The following is a 20057-nucleotide window of genomic DNA, read 5'->3' as shown; positions in this document are numbered from 1 at the left end:
AGGAGACAATAGCTTGCTTTGTATTCTTTTTATGGGAGTCTTTTTTGGTATTTGAAGATCATTATGAATGATTGTGATCTATAATTATTTTATTTTCCATTAGACATACGGATTACTGTTTTTGCTTGTAGTGTCATAAGTGAAATGTCTATCCCATAAAGTCTTTCAGGAAGCACTCCTGTCATGGTAAATAAATACACAATTTGTATTTCATGAACTGTTTTATATATTGATTTCATTGCACCCCTATATTTTATGTATTGCAGTGCGTTACTTCCTCTAGCTTGCTTTGCAAATGAAACAATTTCAAAAATAAATAGAAGTGCTAAGAGTAGGTCATGGATAGCCATATTCTGTGCGTCAGCTTTACAGATACTGCTTGCAAAGACATAAAACAGATACAGGCAGTGGGGAGCAATGGGAATGGGGGCTGGTTTGTATAAGGACTGTGCAAATCCTCTACATCAGAACTTCTCATGGAAGTGCGGAGTTTGCGTATTTAACTACTGTTTTTTACATCATGCTGGATGTACAGCTAATCATAGTTGGTTTAAGGTGGGAGTGGGTGGAGGGGGTTTACATATCTAAGCTTCTCATAAAGTAGTGCTAAATAAAGCTCTTATTTTGTTTGTGGAAAAGGTGTTTTTTTCTTCCTCTTCTTAATTAAAAATAGTTTCCTTTTTCCTCTCTGCATAATTTTAATGTTGATGTGGGTTTTTGGTGTTGTTTTTTTTTTTAAAAGGTCTGTGGACAAGTGTGTCATAATACATGAAACTGTAAGTATAGCATAGTGCAAGATCATTCATTGGATTGTTGTCTTTAAGTATCAGCACTGCTTCTACAGTGTCTTACCAATGTAAAGAAATATTAAAGAATAGAGACTGTATAAACCCAAAAATATTTAGTGTGCATTTGGGGGATGGGGGAGGAGTTTGAGGAAAAATGTCTCTTGAGAATTGGTCTGTCTTTCTTGCTTTTTTCTTTACATTTCTTTGAGGAGGTTATTATTTGATTGCTCTACAGTAGAGTAGTAATTAATGGATTCCATACTTACATGTTATCTTCATATTGAAGAAGAAGGATTTTTTGTTATCCTAAATTTATCTTAGCTTCCAAGGAAAGGAGAACTGTAGCTTTTGACATAAAATTGGGAATGGTCATCATATAAATTTTTTCGGTATTTATATATAAAGTGCACATAAAATAGAAGCATAATAAAGAATTCAAGAATTTTTTTACATTAAATACAATGTCTTTCCTTTAAAATATTGCTTAAGTATTTTCTGTAATACTGTTATTACATCCTTCATGGTTCACCTGTAAGTGGTATTTACTGCTCCTCCAGCTTGCTCTGCACTTACTATTGTCCTGATACATTTTTTTCAATTAGTGTTAAAGTTTTTCACCAAAAATCACTAATTTGATACCTTTCAAATTTAGTAGTTTGAAGCTTAGACAGGTATGTAAGAAGTCCCCTAGATTTTTGGAACGCCAGAAAATTGAAAGATGCACAAAACCACAGCACAAGTATTTCTTAATGCTATTTGTCAGCTTTTGTGGCCTTAGGTTTTGACCAAATGAGACAATAACTTTTATAGCTGTTGAGGAGAAGTAGGGACAATAAACCTTCATGCGAGGGAGAGAGATTTCAACCTAAAATAGGGCACTTTCCTCATGATGAACAGCTCAGAAAAACCTGGAGTGCTGACTGATCAATTAGTAATTCAAAATAACTTTGCTCTTCACCTTTCCAATCTGTCTGTACTTGTCAAAGAAATAGTATCTTTCGTAAGAAGGAAAATCTGTCAAATCATAAGTTAAAACCGTGTGGAAATTCAGGAATTTGGTTTTTAGTCGCATGTAGTGGCCAACTAGGAGAACCACAGGTGTTATTAATTATTGGCCCAGTTGAAGGGTTGTAGCATGAAGTCTATTGGAATTTCAGTTACCTCATCACTTTTGGTCATTTCTAATCCTAGATTTGTAGAAGAAATTGTTTTATCTATATAAGCCACCAGCTAACATGGATGTAATTAATTCAGTTGGTATTTCTGGCATTGTTATGCTGAAAGTCCCATGCTGGCTGATTGCTGAAGGACAGCAGTGTTCCAGTGAATTGAATAGGGAGCTTCAAGCAGGAAATTCAAGTTGCATTTCTGACTCTGATGCTGATCAGCTTTGGCAAGGTTGTATAACTTCTGTCACCTTCCAAGAAGCAATATTATTCCATATTTTGAAAGAAGGTATACAAGTGAACGAACATTATTCTTTATGATTTAGAATCACAAATATTCTTTTACAGAGTACTGGCAATACCCTTCATACTTTGTCTCGACATACCAGGTAAGAATTCAGTATGATTATTCTGTTTTACTGTTACTAAATAGAAGAAATCAAATCCTTTTCTTGTGAATTTTCACACATTTATTTTTATTTGTAGATATGTTACAGCATGTGCTTTTGCACCACATAGTCCCTTACTTGCCACAGGTTCAATGGATAAAACTGTGAACATATGGCAGTTTGACCTTAAGCAACCCTCTGCAGGTTAGTGTGTAAAGTGTTTGTAATATATTCTTTATATTTAAAAGCACAATATTGTTGAACACCTTCTGAAGATGCAAAACTCCCGCTTCTTCTTACATGCAGTTAGGTTGTAACCTCGGGATTATGTGCATGTTATTTATCTCTTCTCTAAATTGATCATATTAATGTCCTGCAGAGGCATTCTCTTTTTGTTTTTTAAGCAAAAGACACGGTAGTAGTATTTTAATTTTATTTATCTCCTTTTCTGATATTCACCATTTCTTACTCTCTGGACAGCATTTAAGAGATTAACATTATTCCCAGAGCACTGAAAGACTTTTTGGACAAGTATCATTGGTGATGAGTTAAACAGAAAAATATGCTAATTGCAAGCATAATTGTCAACAAGAAATACACCTTACCAGTTGTTATAGGTGAAAAAACCAGGATAATTAATGTTACAAAATATATCAGCACCTAAAGTATGTGGAACAAAGGTACATAGATCTTTATTCAAAGCACAAGAGTAAGTCTTGACTTTGGTCTGCTTTTGTAAGAAGGTGTGAGACTTGGTTTCAGTGTCTGCTGACACTTTTCTGTCTTTTAGTTCAAATTTGTTCAAAATTTGACAGAAGTGTAGGCATCTGGGAGATTAAATTCCTCTAAACTTTGAAAACTGATAGGTAAAAGAAAAACACAAATTATTGTCCCCCACTGAAGTAATGTCAAATAAGCATTTCTTTTATTAGATGTTGGGGAATGTATAGTACTGAAAACACTTGAAAAACAGTGTTCATTACTGCCATTGTTCATAGAACTGAGATTTTTTTTTTTAATTGTTGGGGGTTTTTTTGGAGAGGGAGGGGGGATGTTGTTTGGGTTTTTGTTTTTTAACTGTTGTCTTTTTCCTTTCCAAAGGAAATACTGTAGAAAATGAATCTAAGGTGGCTGTTGAGGACTGGTCAGAGGACGATGTTTCGGCCTGGCTTTGTGCCCAAGACTTAGCAGACTTTGTTGGGCTTTTCAAAATGAATAACATTGATGGCAAGGAACTACTGAATCTTACTAAAGAAAGTCTGACTAATGAATTAAAAATTGGTAAGAGTATAGAAATCCAAATAGTTTTTAATCCTTAGAATACATGTGAAATGTTGGAATGAAAGCAAGTTAGGAGTTCCATACATGTTTTTTTTTTTCTCTGAAATGCATTTTTATTTCATTACCAGGGCTGATAAAAACCCCTAATGTCACGTTATCCACAATACCCCTTTTTTTTTGGTGTTTGCTCATACCTAGAGACATAAAATGCACTTCGACCAACAATGCTGTGTTATTTAGATCTTGTATCATTAAGCTGTAGAAAAGAAATTTCAGCTTTTCTGTATATTTAATGATTCTGCCTTTGGTAAATAGGGTACTCTATAGTTTTTCCTATCAGTCTGCGAAAGTGCCATGTTTATACTACTATGTGGTCAACTACCTTGAATTTAGCAGTGAGATTCTCCAGTGTACTGTTACCATAATAGAAAAACACTAAGTTTTTACTTATTTTGGAGATGAAGCGTTTGACATTTAGTACGGATCAAGCAAAGCTTGCCTGGCTCAGACACTTTATAATTCAACAGGTGTCATAGTTAGTACATTGTCCTGACACTTCATTGCAAAACTGTAATTATATTTTAGAAGGAATCACAAGGAAGTGCCATATTAGTAACGATTCCACAGCAGTAGTTCTGAAATAGGAAACTTAAGGATGGTGACCTACGCTGGAACTTTCTGAATAGAGGTTCTCTATTCATTTTGATGGCTAAATTTAGCTGTAAATTAGGTGCTGCTATGTTTACCAAAGTGAGATCAAGTATAGCAAAAGGCTGAATGAGTTAAGAAACCTTTCAAAAAGTACAGGTTTATTTTTAGAAGTTAGTATTCTTCATTGTAAGAAGGCTGCTCCCTTCCTTTTTGGTTTTATATATGTGCGTGTGGTATTGGTCTGTATCAGATTATAGCATCTCTGTGTATAAGCTAGCTTTGCTGAATTCTAGAAATCAACAGAGATGCTGGGAATCTGTCAGGAATTGTCATCCACGAAAGACACTTGGCTTCATCAGTTTCTACGCATTTTCTTTAACATTGGAGTAGCCTAAAACTCTGTTGCAGCAATCGCCAGCTGGGGCTAATCAAATAATGCTGACTAGAAAGTTATGTGAGAATTGACTGCAGTGTGACCAATGATGAGAACTGATCTGCTGAATATAGCATTCTCTATGGGGAAAAAAATCGACAAAAGCATGTGTTGCCCAATAGATTTGTAATGACGCTATCAAGAACAATTTCAAACTCAAAGAAGAAAATAAAATCTGAGTTGTAAGAGCCCATTGTAAGGCAGGCTATAAGATCAAAGGATGGATGTGGCTTTAGACAGAGCACGTGTAGAATATAGGCTGATTATGGAGAGCTGTTGCTTTCTGGCTCTTTCATTTGCTATAAAAGAATGCAGTGAGGGTTGATTGTACACGTGAGCTGAAGTAGCTTCAGCATGTTCTTTCCCATTATCAGGGAAAATGCTCGTTGCTCAGTCTCTGTTCTCAAGACTTTGGTCTTTTGCCGTGCTTTTTCTTCAGTAGGCATTTTAACACCCATCGTAAGGTTATAGGATAATGAGTCAGATTTTCACAAGTATCAGGCAGCTATAAGAAGTTTTTAAAAAAGCTCTAAATGAAATCACTTGCTGTCTTAATAAACATAAGCTACTCCACAAATATGAACAAGCATGTATGCAATGTGAAGCAACGAGTTCTACTTTGTTATATGAAAGAAGTTTTTAAAACAAAATAATGAAATATAATACACAAAGTCACCAAATAAAATCATTTAAATCAATCAGTTCTGAAGTAGTAAACTCTTGTGATTCTGCTTCTACATATCATTCTACAACTGTAATTGACACAGAAGAGAAATTATGGCCTGATATATTTGACTTGAAGAATTGCTCTTTATCTGCTGTGGCTCAAGCATTTACAAAATAGGAAAATACTATCTGCCTAAAACTTACATGCTTTTCAGTGTTCTTCAAATTCCAGCTTAACTAAATTTTAGGAGTCTGTCACTATACAAATACTTGAATGAGCACATCCTTTCTCTCCTGGATAACCTGTTTGCTTTTCTTTAAAAACGCAACATTTACCAGTTCCATAAGATCTTGCCAAAGAACTCTTGAGGTTTTTTTTACAGTCTTTGCAAATGGAAGTTTTTTTAGACCATTTTAGTTGATGATTCATAGGATAGGAGCTTTTTCTTCTAGTTTTTTATTAGCTGCTTATTTCTTGTTCTGTTAGTCTTTGCTTCAGCTCTGATTTGCATTTAATAAAAAGGGTATCCTCACGCCTTGGAAGGCATTTAATCTAAGAGAAAGTGATCAGCAAGTGGTTCACATAACATTTCATTAGCTTGATTGTTTTTGACAGCTTTTTGAAAGAATACAAATACCGTGCAAATGGAACTAGCCTCTTTCCAACCTAATTGTCATCTAATATAAATAACACAGTGTTAGACTCTGTAAGATGTTGAGCAAAAGTAAAGTGGCCTTTATATATCTTCTGGCTGAAAAGCTTGTGTACATTCAACAAAGTTCAGGATTTCTTGTTCTTACAAACACAATAACACATTCATTGCAATTCTGTGGTGCAGCCGAGTCAGGGAAAAAAAAGAATACGCATCCTCTTAAATTCAGGATAGAGGGTGGGGGTACGTTGTTCCATGACTGCATACTCTTTTTTGTATCGGGCTAACTGAATGTGTTAATGTAAGGTGAATCTTGACTTCAGTTTGTTTGCACGTGGTGAGCAGGAGGTGAGACTAGGTCTATTTTTTGGAAAACCACACCTTCAGTTTAGGAGTTAGTGCCATACAAAGTATTTTGTACTGTAATACCACAAATTGTAAAGAAGTTGGAGGCATTCAAAATACTTTCCCTTCTTCTGCAGCACATTGAGAAGGCTTCTTTTCATGTGACTCTATCCTGATTTAGGTTAGGTATGTAAACGTAACAGTCTTAAAGATGGTTCACCCCTTTCCTCACTTACTGCAGGGTGTCCTTTAGAACATAAACCAAGGATGAATTTACATAAACTGAATTTTGAAATCTCTGATCACGCTGCCTTTGTCTTCACCTCAGCAATATACTATCAAAGATGTGGGGGTTTTTTGTCTTAACAAAAAGTTAAACAGGAAAGAACTTACTCATACATTTTTATCAAGAAACTCTGGGTGTGAGAATGAGCTTGAAGACAACATTTTGGAGCAGAATTTAAATCACTTGTGATTCATCATGCCTTACATTTATACTGAAGTAGGAGTAAACTTTGGGGGCATTGCTCAGTATAGATTAAACAAAAATGCATATGCTTTGCCTATATCAGCAAAATCTTATTTTAAGTGTTCTTTTATAACTAGATTTCAAAAGATGATGTGTCACAGATAATTCTTTAATCCCTGACTAGAGATTTAATCAGGAGGTAGTTAATTGAGATGTGCAGACTGGATGCAATAATCTTTAATCTGATTGCATGAGAGGAATTTAGGAAAAATTGCCCACGTGATGAAGATTGTATAAGATGCTCTCAACATCCAGTTATAACTGCAGAATTATTTGGTTCCTTTTTTAACCTTTCTTTCCTTTGGTTATATTCTGAATTTTCCTTGATCCCAAACTGATCCTGTAGATTTTTACAAAATTGCCATGCAAACTGTTCCTAAGAATAAGCATGAACTTCTGTTGTATTTCACTACTGTCTTTCAATTCTTACGTTGTCTTATATAAGCCTTACATAATCCTTATTAAGGAAGTGTAGGTTAATTTTTTTCTTTTGCATATATTTTTCTTACTCTGTGACATCTTTTTGTCTTTAGTGATTGAAATGACTTGCATATTAGCGTGACTGAGTTTTATCCCTTTGCATACGTTGTTTGAGGCAGTTGGTTAATTGTCAAGCTGTAAGCGCTGGTGTGTTAAGGCCAGTCTGCTTGGCAGCCTGCAGATGGAGTAGGGCTGTTGTTTGGAAGACTGTTTTGTCAACTCTTTATTTTAGTAATGAAGATGCAAAATTAACCAGAGTAGGAACTAGTATTTACCACTACAAGATGGGAAGAAAAAATTGTGACACATTACACCTGCAGGTTTTTTTGACATAAAACAATTTTTAAAAGGAGGAATGTTTTATGCTGCTGCAAGATGAAGATTACTGATATCTGCGATGCATTTCCAATTTTGACAGGGTAAAATTGTAGTGCGACATTTTATAGAACTATAAAATTACTTTTCTATTGTCAGATTTCTTTTTTTTCCTCTTCTACTCATAATTAAGTTGGAAAGAATAGCTGCTGTCTCAAACACAGACACAGTTCTTTTTTCAGATTCACAGCTATTGTATGTTCTCAGTAAATAGTAAGTACTCAAATCAGTTTGGGGATACTTAAATAAACTTGTCATCCTTCATCGGGGAATATGTGTTAATTGGTATCTGTGATGCCTTACATGATCATGAAAAAGAGTTTATAGTACAATATGTATGTTATAGAGAGAAGAGCTTGCGTGGATCCCACAGATCTCAGATCAGAGTATTCTTCCTTTAAAAAAAAATCAACAACAAAACCCCCAAACTAAACACAACAAATGCAATTTTCACAGACTCTGATAAAATACCAGTAGTCGGGCTCCACAGTTCATTTTTATGCAGAAGAGATTGATTATATTTAATTGAACTGAAATGAATTAATTGAATCTTTTCTAAACCCAAAGATTCTTACTGCTCACAATAACAGGCCCCTCTTCCCCTAGCCATCCCCAATATTGGATTTTTATTTTTTTTAAAGGATTTTCTGCCAAGAACCAGCTCTACTACCTTTACTTGCAATAGTACATTACTATGTCTAATTTGAGAACATTTGTAATAATATATATGTATACCATCAAATTTAAAAATACCAATTGTGAACACTTAAGTGTACAGACTGGAGCTGTGCATCAGTATAAAATGTAATGATGACTAGGCTACTGAGTATTTTAATCATGTTTTTTGAAAACAATTTCTTCTGAAATGTTGTTCTCCCCCCCAACATAGAGGGTGGTGGTTAGTTTTGGTCAGAAGTTGCATACATTTTTTCAGCATGAGTTTCCTCTTGGATACAGCTGGTTTGGGTTGTTCCCTCCCAATCAAATAGACATTATTTTTATTTACATGGAGTGTGTCTCTTCACTTCTTTCTGCTTGGGCTGTCTTGTTTGATACTGAAACTATAAATGTAAGTCATTAAATGTAGCTCTTCAAATTGCATAATTGAAGCACTGCTGTCTTATGCCGCTCTGCAGATAGTGATGCCACTACAGTATTTGATTTTATTTCTAATGAATGAGAAGTATAAATTGATTCTGCACAATGTGTGGCAATAAATAGAACTTGTGTGTCTCCATCCCCTCTCCACCTTCAGTGGTTGGAATCAAGCATCAAACTAGATTGTGAGCAATCTTTTTGGCAGAGCTTTTCATAAAATGTATCTCTCAAAATATAATGAAACTTGATGAGAATTTATAAAAGATTGAGGTTCCCATACATTAATCTCAATATAATTTGGAAGTGTAAAGCCCTACCATGAGTCCACATTTGTTAGCAGCATTTGTGGTATTTCATAATGTCTGTGCCAAACATTTTAAAAAACCCAAAAAACAACAGAGTTGAGCAACTCATCAAGGTACTCATACTTCACGCTCTAGAGATGATAGAAGAGAACTTAATGAACATTTTTGTCAATCGTTTTAGCAGTAGCAGTCTTGCACAGTGGTGAGGTCCGGTGAGAACAATCTCGTGCCTTGTTACTGAGACCTTGAAAAAAAAAAAGGTAGAGGTCTGTGTGTATCATGAGGGCTTCAGTATGTCTTACCTAGGTTTTTTTTTTTAAGGTTTATCGTAATCTTGCCAAGGGGATTGTCCGTAGCGAGGTGGGTGGGGTTTGTTGTTTTTTTTTTATTTTTTAAAGAATGGACAGTTGGGAGTAAAAGAAGTTTTATGGTTTTATTGATACTGTATGAATGAGAGTGCACCTCGTTATAAGTGTGATGCAGTTTTCTGGGGAGAGGAACACCAGTGTACAATTTAATTGTAAAAATAAGTTATTTCCATTTTTATATAGGTTGCTTACACAAGCATTGCCTGAACATTCAGGTGCTGCAAGTCTAAGAGTTATCTTTAATGAAATAGGAGCATACAACAATGAAGTGTAATTTGTAAGCACAGTGTACAGACACACCTTATTGTTGTTTTGATGCATTATTTGAAGACAGCAAAGTTAATGTTGATGTGTCTTTATCGGCTTGAGTGCCTCTGCAGTCTGAAAGAAATCAAGGCAGCATGGAACAACCATAATTGTGTTTGTTGTTTTATTTTTAGATTAGGAAGACAATCTTTTAAAAAACACAGGCTCAGGCATTCTTGAGTCATCTGTTTGCAAGCCCTGGGACAGCAATACTATACAACAGGGGTAGTGTATTGTAATACTGAATGGCATGCCTTCCCTCGAACAAATCAACTGCACCGCCCAACCTGGTGTCATCTGCAAACTTGCTGAGGTTGTACTCAGTGCCACTCACTGCCTGTGTCACTGATGAAGACGACAAATAGTATTGGTCGAAGTACGGACCCTTGAGGGACGCCACTCGTTACTGGTTGCCATTTGGTCATGGAGCCATTGACTGCAACACTGTTGTTGTCCATTGATGCAGTTGCTCCATCGTAGAAGGCCACTACCTTAATATACCGATTTAGTAGACTGTTGTGTGGTACCGTGTTAAAGGCCTTACAGAAGTCCAGGTAGCTGACATCAGTAGTTTTTCCCTTCAGGCATGATTTGCCCTTTGTGAAACCACGCTGGCTGTCTCTAATCACCTCCCTGTCATCTATATGCCTTGACGTAGCTTACAAGAGGGTCTGTTGCATGTTCTTAGGAGGCACAGACTCATCAACATTTCCCAGGGTCTGCCTTTTACCATTTTTAAAAACGGGTCACTCAAACTGTAACTCCAGCTAAGGAATGGGACCCTTAAAAGTTGTATGTGGTTCTGTTTTTGACACTGCATGCTTCTGTTTTGTAAATTGGCACTCGCCACTTACAGTGAAGGTGAATGCATGTATTAATGGTGGCCTGAATTCAAGAAGTAGGAACATGGTTCTGGATCTCCAGTAGTGGAGTCACAAGGTCTGGATGCAAAGTCTCAGAACCTCTGTGTGAGTCTAATTGTATCTGTGTTATGCAGACATGGCTCAAAGGTAGATTAAATATATGCTAGTAAGCTTATACTTGAGAGAATGGTTCTACTTTGTGTGTTTTTTCTCCAGTTGTGCCACAATTGTCATATATAACCCTATGCCAAACTGCAGAGCAAACCTAGTCCAAGGGTGGTGAGTCCTCACTCTACGTGCTTTGGTTGGTAGGTAGTCTTCTGTTTGGAGGTGATGATGGCACTTGTGCACTCTTACACCTTCATACTGTTATTTAGATACTCCAGTTTCAAGGGAGACACACTGCTACCTTCCACTCTGTCTCAGTTATATCTACAGTTAGCTTTCCACATGCAGCAGTGCCTATTAATTCTATTGTGCATCAACTAAAATGCTGTTCTGGCAGGTAGCCATGTCTTTGCAGCAGTGTTGCACTTGCATTTGTTTTACTGTTTGTTTTCATTACTCCACAAAGTTACTGTTAGCCAGGAGCAGCATGCTGTAGTTGAGCTGTTTGTAGTGACGGCCAGGGGCCTCTGCAGATTTTTTTTCTGTATCAGGTGGGGGTGGCGAAATGGAGCTGTCTCTCCTGTAAAACAACTGTTAGTTAATGCAAGACCTAACCTCTTTGCCTTACATATCTGTGTTGTCCTCTTCATGTACGAATACTTCTCAGAGTCTCTAGGCCTACGCAGTAAAGTCCTCCAGAAAATTGAAGAACTGAGGATGAACATGATCTCTGCTTCTGGTACTATCCCTGATGAGTTCTTATGCCCTATAACAAGGGAGCTTATGAAGGATCCTGTCATTGCAGCAGGTATGTCTTCAAATGACTTTGACTAAAATGAATGATAGGTGCGGTAACACAAAAAAATAGGTGTGGTAACACAAAAATGGGCATATTTTACCAGCTGTAGAAAGATAAACTTTTCTAACTAGCTCTTGCAACAAAATACAACTTTGGTAAACATTTCGTTTGCCAAATTACATCTCTGATACAGAGACAAATACTGTATCAAGCAATTCGCATAGTGTCAGCTCTGCTGATGAGGCTGTATAGATTATTATTTTTTTTTTAATGTTCCTTCTTTTATGTGCCATTGCAAATACAATTACAAGCCTAATTACAGAGTTACCTCGGTAAATGCAAAATGGAATTGTGCAAATGGGCGGGGACGGACCCAAATCCAGGCTCATTAGTACTCTTAGTACACAATGTATATGGCACTTCCTTAAAAGTTTGTACAGAATGAGATTCAGTTACATTCAACAAGACATTGGAACTGAGGTATGCAAAGAGCAGAAGATGTTATATAATAATTAAAAGAATTTATGAAGAAGTAGTGCTTTATAGTTCTAATCAGGGGGGGGAGTATATGATCATCAACAGACCAGTGTAATTTTTTTGATGCTCTGTAAATTGTGACCAACTTCATAGAATTTTGAGATATCAGGCCAGAGTTCTGAGAATTAAAATGTTCAAAATATGAAACGCTTTGCTAGCTGCTGGAGTGGTAAGCACTGCCACTTAGGGTTTGAGCTTCTAAACAATAGCAGTAGGAGGACAGCCTTGCATATCCTTTTTTTTTATATAATTTTGAAATAAAGATACATATTTTTAGAGCAGAATAATTTTGTTGAAAAGCTGAAAATTACTGCTAGCCACTGTTCATGTGTATATTACAAAATCAAATAGGCAATTTTTAAGAGAAACTGTTGACTTTTTAAAATAAAATGTTCAGTGTGTGTGTTCAATGATAGTATTTGCTACCTAATAAATATATACTATTTACTATCTAATAAATATTCCTGTGTGCCATTCAGTATTTGTGTATTACACTGCTGTCCTAAAACAGGGGATTCCTCTGCTTTTCAGAACTCAGGTTGGGCATATCTGGCAGTTCCTCACACTGCTTTATTTTTATAGAAGTTTGGTGAATGAGAACAGAAATGTTAGCGATTGCAGCAGGAGAAAAGTTGGTTTGTGGCAAGGCAGGTGAAGGAAAGTACAGTTTTGTGTTTGAAAACTTCTGTATTCACTAGCTATCTACTTCAGTGCCCAGCACTATAGAACTGAAGTTCCTCTAGTATGAACACAGCTGACTAAAGATGTGGGCAATTTTGCAGATTGAAATTGGAGGCATTTAGATAGTTCTGAGATTGGAAAGTAATTAATTGAAGTGAGGGGATACTTTGTTTAGTTCAGTAAGGTAAGTAAGAGTTAAGTAAAACCTTTATGCCTCTGCTATGTAGAAATTAAGGAAAAATGAAAAGGTAGAATGCCAAACCGCGTATTTATTTTACTCCCGTGACCAGCATAAATATTATTTTTTCCATGTTAAAAGTGGCTCATACTCAATAAAGGGGAAGGAAATAGAGTGTAGCCCTGTGTTGGGGGTGGGGAGGACAGAGGTTTGTATTTCATCAGACAGAGGTGTTTCTGGCTGATTGTGCTAATACTTGGGGGGGGGGGGGGGGGGGCGGGGCAGGGGCGAGTGGAAGGAAGGTGAGGTTTGGGCCTCTATTTCTGCTCTTGTGAGTAACAGCTTGTTTCGGTACTGACTGGACGAGGTGAAGTCCTGAAGGGAGAGGGGTGTTGAGGGCTAAGCGCATGCCCAGCTCGGGGCTTGGCTGGCCAGCTGAGTGCCGACAGCATTCATCGCTGGGCATTGCACAGCAGCAGTCTTCAGGTGTGGTAGCTGTTCATCAGCTTTTAGTTCGCATTATGGATCATTCAAACTGAAAAGAAAGTCTTATTTATCATGTGCATAATATATTTTGGTGCTTTGCAAGCAGAGCTAGAAACATGAAGCTAGCCTGAGCTGTTTATATTCAGTCAGCTTTCATTGTCTTTTTTTACTATAAAGGATTCCTGAAGTGAAAATTACTTTTAAAAAAATACTCAAGACCTGTAGCTCCAGCTAAATGGAAATGTTTGGTTAAAATAAGGCGTGCAGTAACTTTAACACTGATATGCCATTTATGCATTTTTTTTTTGGTAAAGCACAGGCGGTTGGAGGTGGTGGGTGGTGTGTGTATTTTTGGGTGTTTGTTTTTTCAGGGAGTGCTCTCCCCCTTAGGCACTTGCTGGTTTTTAATACCAACTCTGTTTCATGTGTAGTAATGGTTCCGTACCCTTTATCGTTCCTCTCCCAGTGTCTTTAACTAGGAAATACAAGCATTAGGGCAGGGGCAGAATATTACTTGCACATGTTTGATGAGGCTTGACAATGTCTAGTATGGTGGCTTTAGAACTAAACAGAGCTAAGCAACTACAGTTGCAGACAACTTTATGAGCATCATCTGATTTTCTTTAAAAGAACTGAGTAAGCACTGTTGTTGTACATGTCAGCTGTCATGCAGTTTCCTGGCTAGTCACCTCACTGTTTCAGTGTTTTTTTCTTAGACCCACAAGTCCTTTTTACAGCCTTGTAATGACCTTTCTCTCTACTGTGTACCATTCCGTACACACGAATAAGGACACAGGAAGACTTTATGTAATTTGATCCTGTTTGTTTACCACTTGTGTACCTTACTCACTAGTTCATCCGTGCACACAGCTTAATCCTGTGACCTCATCAGAGATAATCCCTTGGGTGGGAAAGGGCTCCTTCAGCAAATGTCTGTTGCTGGCCTGCTGCTAACAGACATCTGGGGCAAAATTCCAAGCCACCTGAAATCACTACAGCAGCAAAACATCAGTGCACAAGTGGAGCCTTTTATAAAGAGACCTACATTTTGTGTGTCCCGTGCTGTCCCCACCCCATGCTCACGATGCTATCCAGCTCTTTGGGGGAAGGCTTCAGACACAGCTGTGAGTCTTTTCCAAACACTATGCTGCTTTACAGTCAATGAACTGACGCAGCTGTAACTGACTGATTTTGCAGTGCTTTCTAAAATAGCTTATACTAGTTAGTTTGCAGAGTACAGTATAATTTAAAAAGTTGAGCCAAATTTTTATTTTGATACTGCTGTATAAAGTTTTATTTTAATGCATTTAACCGTGTAATTTGAAACAAGTATGCATGAGTTTATGGTAAAGCTTTCACAGACCACGTAATTTTTCCTGTATCTCAATGTTCCTGTTTGGAAATACTGATTCCCTTACATCCCTTTTAAATTTAGATAGCTAAAATCTGTATAGTGTAACAGTGGCCAACCATCTGTAATACAAGCTTTTGATGATGGTTTCTTTGTAGATGGCTATTCCTACGAAAAGGAAGCAATGGAAAACTGGATCAGCAATAAAAGACGATCTAGTCCCATGACAAATCTTCCTCTCCACTCTCTCATGCTTACACCAAACAGGACACTAAAAATGGCTATCAGTCGCTGGCTGGAGTCTCAGCAGAAATACAGTTAAACCACTCAGTTCTGAAGTTGTTTGGTAAAATTAATTGAAATGACATTGTATGTAGCTAAAGGAAATATCCTATCAGAAACAACTGGGAAGAAAAAAATTGTGTTTCTGGTCTAATCTGTGGCTGTCACGTAAATGTTAGAAAGCAAATCTTCACCGTCGGAAGCTCCCAGAAAATTACTGAAAAACTTTTGTTAATTTTACTTTGTGGTATTTCTGTTTAAGAAATTAAGTATTCAGACTGAAATTTTTCAAATAAAGTTTTTGTAATATTTTTCACCACATTTAAGAGTTTTGAGTCTTGATTTTGCCAAGAATCAGAAGATAAGAAAGTCTATAATCTGCATTTCTTTTTCTAATTGAAAAAAACAAAAGTGTGTCTTTCTCTATTCACTATTACTGAACATGTAGTTGGAAAAGTTGGGAGAGAGTTTCTCCTGTAACCATCAGTGACTGCATCCCATCCCACAGGTATATTAATAATCTTTATTTTGTATGGAAAAAATACAGTAGCTGTGCAAAAATAGAACTACAGGACAAGACTAATATAGGACTTGTACAAAATATCAAAGAAACAGTAAACAATAAATAAGCTGAAGCATAATGATGCAAACTCAAAGAGAATTTGTAAAAATGGGTACGACTGTTTACAATGTACATAAAACACTGTATACAACCAAGAAGTGACAAGTCGCTATGTAAAGTTGACCACTCCAGCCTGATTGCACTCATAGGAATGTCACTACATCTGTTTATTTCCAAACGTTCTTGCCAATGTAAAACCTTAGTTCCTCCCAAAAAAACATCACTTTGTCCTGTCATACAACTGCACATACACTTTTCCTCAAACTTTCATCTTCACTCCATCAATTTCTTGGGTTTCCCATTAAAAACACTTACTAAACATTTCATTGCTGTACCTTTTTTCACAAATAATAAATGATTTTGCTTTAAGATAGCACCCAAAGGTGATTAGATAAACTATATAAAGTGCGATTATTGTTAATATGCCATAATATTGTGTTCTTCAGTGCAATAACCAATATGGTCAAAGCCTTTCAATGCACATGCAAATGTCGCTGTTTATTTTACTTGATTTCTTCTAGTTACTAAAAATAGTTATATTTACATGTCAAAACATGGCTGCTTACAGTTTATTCATACACAAATTATTTATGCTTCCTAAATGTACATCATGCAACCCAAATTAGATCCCACTAGAAAAGTGATAAAATACTATCTTTGATTTAAAAAAAAGACGCATACATATACAGATCTGAGTATTATGCAGCAGATATCTTTCTTAACACTGTTTTGAGAAAGTAAGCACTTACTTAAGCATTATAGAGGCACAATTATTATGTAAGTGGTGAGATGTAACATAACCAAAAGCCAAGATGAAAGCCCTACATAAAAGGAAAGTGTTATTTAAAGGCAAAACACAATGGAAAGGATTTCTCTGCTTGAGGTCCTAGTTTGGTGGATTGATGATCCCAATTGACTCCTTCTACACTGAGTTGCTATTCCAGTTACTGTAACTGGCCTGTGATGGTAGGAACAGTTTAAAGTGGTTGTATCCCATTAAGTACTGACCAACATGGACTGCTTACTCAAATTCACAAGTGACCAGCCAATCAGTATTTTGTATAGAAGTAATAACCTATGATGTCATGAGCTAAGTTTTACAATGCTGTAAATATACAAAGTAAAGTAATAATTATACATTTGATTCAATGAATGATCGCTTTGGCTTTGTAGATGTGACATGACTTAGATGGCCTTCCTTATTGATGTGAGACTGCTGGTTTGCTATAGCATCTGGGTAGAAATGCGAAGCTTGTTTAAGTGCTCGGTTGTCTTGACAGTGGGTAGATATTTGGCACTTTGGCTCCTCGCGTTCTTTAGCTTGCATACCATTCTGGTTGCTATCTCCTGGGGCAGCACCAGTAGAGGCAATTCTAGTTTGGTAGTGTTTGACTGAGAACTGCTCAAAATTTGAGGACTGAATGCCCCCAGAAGCAACATTTGTTGGTAATCCATCTGATGCCTGAGTGTGCCAAGTACGACTGGATTGGGAATTTTGCTGCTGAAACCTTGCAGTCTTATCCATGATTCCCATAAACGGGGTATTGCGAGGTCTGTGTTCAGCCGTAGTACCCTGAACTTGATTAACGTTGTTCTCCTTGAGTCGAACGTCGGGGCCTAGCCCCTTAATACTATCTGAGAAACTACTGGCTGAAGTTAAGCTGCTGGTTGAGCTGGCAAGAATCATACTACTGGATGGAGAACTAGAAGAGACACCACTGGTTACAGGAGTTTGCTGCCTTGCTTCACTGAAATTCATTTGAGTAGGGGCTGTTAACCTGTCAGTGGTTTTAGACTTACTTGCAGAAGAATGAGAAGAGAGATTCTCATTATGCTGTGAATGGGAACACGAGCTGGACATCAACTTCTCATTGTACAGTTCAGAAGTAGGACCTGTAGAAACACTTCCAGATGATAACGTGGTTGTCCCATCCAAATGCTGAATTTTAGAGTGCCGGACTAGCACGGGACTTTGGGGAAGATGTTGAAAATAGGATTGTGTCTTTGCATTACACTGACTGCTTCCCATTTTTGCTCCAGGTTGGATGGAGCTCAGGTGCTGATTAGTTTTTACAATCTGTGCCTGCTTTGTTGGCTGCATGATCAAGCCTGGCTCTCTCAGATATTTATTGCCTGATCTGCTTTGAGGGGACACAGATCTAGCTTTCTGCGGAACACCTTCCTGAAGGGTCCTGCTGTATGAAGTAGCAGCTAAGGAATGTTGCAGCCTTTGTGGAGAGCAAACAGATTCATCAGGGTGTGGCAGTTCATCCTCCCTGTCTTGCAGATTAAAATTATCATTCACACCTTGTATAATGCCCTCCTCCTCATTATCAGAGTTGTTAATTTGCTGTAGTAGCTGTGGAGACTGGTGCTTCTGTTGCTGTATTCTTTGGAACTGTTTGCATTCCTCTTCTACTCGAGCCAGGAGACGTTTTATCTCTTGATTGCTAGGACACAGCTGTGTAGCTTCACGTAAGTCAGCAAGAGCAGCAAGTAGCTTTCTGTTTAGGGGAAAAAAAAGAAAAAAACAAAAAAACCCCACTAAATAAAAACTCGGGGCAAATCTCAGTCTCAGCATTGCCTGCTAACTAATCCACCTCCATCACTTTTAAAGAAATATTCTGATTTGTCATCTCCAGCTGTGTGTGGTGGCAATACAAGAACTGGATGTTCTCTAACTCAGGAAATTCTTTCCTATGGTGAAAGTGCAGACCCAGCCCTAAACCCAGCCCTTTTATCATAACAGCTTTTTCAGGAAGGGAGCAGAAGTCTGCTGATAACACTAGGAAGTGACACTTTGTCTCAGAAGCCCGTTACTGTTATCTTCAGAGTAGGTAACTTGCTGAATTCTGCTTCATGACCATTTATTGTTCTGCTTAGAACAGACATGGTGAATCAAAAAGGCACTTCCTGCACTTCAACTACATCACTAAGCTGGAAAAATACCAAACTATAAAGAGATGGTTCCTTCTCTCCCCCCTTGTTTTTATCTTGAACTGCTAATGATTCAGCATACCCTGTCCTGTAAAAGCAGCCAGCTATTCTTGGTAATAAATAATGCAGCGCTGGAGTTTGGTGGCACAGAGCTGACAACATTGTGCTGAGTCACGTGGAGTAGCAGTCCCATTCACTCTTACACTTAATCCCTCTTCATATCAATTTGTTATTTTCTGGACTGTCTAATAATTACCTACATGAGTATTCAATATTGCTTTTTGGGGCTGGTTGGCTTTAACTGATACGGAGACCTAATAGAGATGGAAAGTGCACAAAGAAAATAAATTGCAAATTCCAGACACAACTAGTGGAAAAGAAAAAGAGTTATTGAAAGTGTTAGGAAGGTAAAAAACATCTATGCAGTCAGATGCACAAAGTCAAACAGTACCTGCTGTTCCTCTTGGCTCTTGCTCTAGCATAATAGGCTTCGTAAGACTTGGGTTTCAGATCCAATGCTTTGGTAGCAAACTCTTCAGCCAAACCAAAGTCCTAATAATTTAAACAAACAAATGTACTCATTATATCTTGACAGTGAGAGAAAGCTGCATGCTCTTTATTCATGGTACTGCTTCAAAAGTGCAGATAGCTTATGCAGTATAGAAAGTCACCTTTATCAGTTAGCAAGAGCAGATATTTTCTGAAAGACCAAGAACAGATCTCACTTGCTGACTGTCTCTCATGTCTAAGGGAAACTGACTCCAATGTAGCTTAAAAGCAACATTAATATAGATAAGATGTGGTTATTTTCATCCCAGAGATGTTAAAATGCTAGAAGAGACTGCACGTTTAACAGGATAAATGCCCAGATAGCAAGGTACCAGAATGTGTTTTGAAAAAAGGCCAGTGAAAGACCTAGGAATATAGAGAAAACCACGAGAAATCTGGAAATGGGTTGGACTACTCCAGAGCTTTGTTTCAAAAGGTATGTTAAATTTTTAGAGAATTCCACTAGATGTAATGTATTTGGTCCTTGTTTAACAAGAACACAGAGTAAGGGTTTAGTAAATTGTTGGTTAAACTACAGACTGGAATGAACAAAGCAAGATTGAAATGGGGCAAAGATGGCTATGGAGAAGATGAAGGCAGAACCAAGTCTAATTTTTGTCACAGCCATGCACAGCACAGGGTGGTTCAGGATACTGAATTATACCGAGCATGATGGTGCAGGAGGTTGGGAAGTGTTAACACCAAGAAAAACGCCCTGATATCATTGAAGAGCAGAGTAATGTGATTAACTTGAGCTCTAGATGTAAGGTGATGCACTTCTGGATTAGCAAAGTGTGAATCAGAGTTATTAGTGGGATTCGATGAGAAACA

The 20057-nt window shown here is 37.3% G+C and overlaps 2 protein-coding genes across 17 annotated transcripts in view; one reads left to right on the top strand and one right to left on the bottom strand.

Moving 5' to 3' along the window:
• Positions 1-15439, top strand: part of WDSUB1 (WD repeat, sterile alpha motif and U-box domain containing 1) — a 31615-nt gene extending 16176 nt beyond the window's left edge. For all 4 annotated transcript variants that reach the window (XM_075757455.1, XM_075757457.1, XM_075757456.1 and 1 more), the window contains 6 exons: positions 743-776; positions 2303-2343; positions 2441-2547; positions 3445-3624; positions 11472-11612; positions 14995-15439. In XM_075757455.1, coding sequence (XP_075613570.1) covers positions 743-776; positions 2303-2343; positions 2441-2547; positions 3445-3624; positions 11472-11612; positions 14995-15158 — 667 coding nt within the window. In that variant the 3' untranslated portion in view covers positions 15159-15439. The remainder of the gene's footprint in view (positions 1-742; positions 777-2302; positions 2344-2440; positions 2548-3444; positions 3625-11471; positions 11613-14994) is intronic.
• A 637-nt stretch (positions 15440-16076) lies between these two features.
• Positions 16077-20057, bottom strand: part of TANC1 (tetratricopeptide repeat, ankyrin repeat and coiled-coil containing 1) — a 94856-nt gene continuing 90875 nt past the window's right edge. For all 13 annotated transcript variants that reach the window (XM_075757441.1, XM_075757450.1, XM_075757445.1 and 10 more), the window contains 2 exons: positions 19129-19229; positions 16077-18244 (listed from right to left, as the gene is read on the bottom strand). In XM_075757441.1, the coding sequence (XP_075613556.1) occupies positions 16873-18244; positions 19129-19229 (1473 nt within the window). In that variant the 3' untranslated portion in view covers positions 16077-16872. The remainder of the gene's footprint in view (positions 18245-19128; positions 19230-20057) is intronic.

This window comes from Balearica regulorum, chromosome 6 (assembly GCF_011004875.1).
Source record: "Balearica regulorum gibbericeps isolate bBalReg1 chromosome 6, bBalReg1.pri, whole genome shotgun sequence".
Classification (NCBI taxonomy): Eukaryota; Metazoa; Chordata; class Aves; order Gruiformes; family Gruidae; genus Balearica; species Balearica regulorum.
This window is presented reverse-complemented; position numbering and strand designations above follow the sequence as displayed.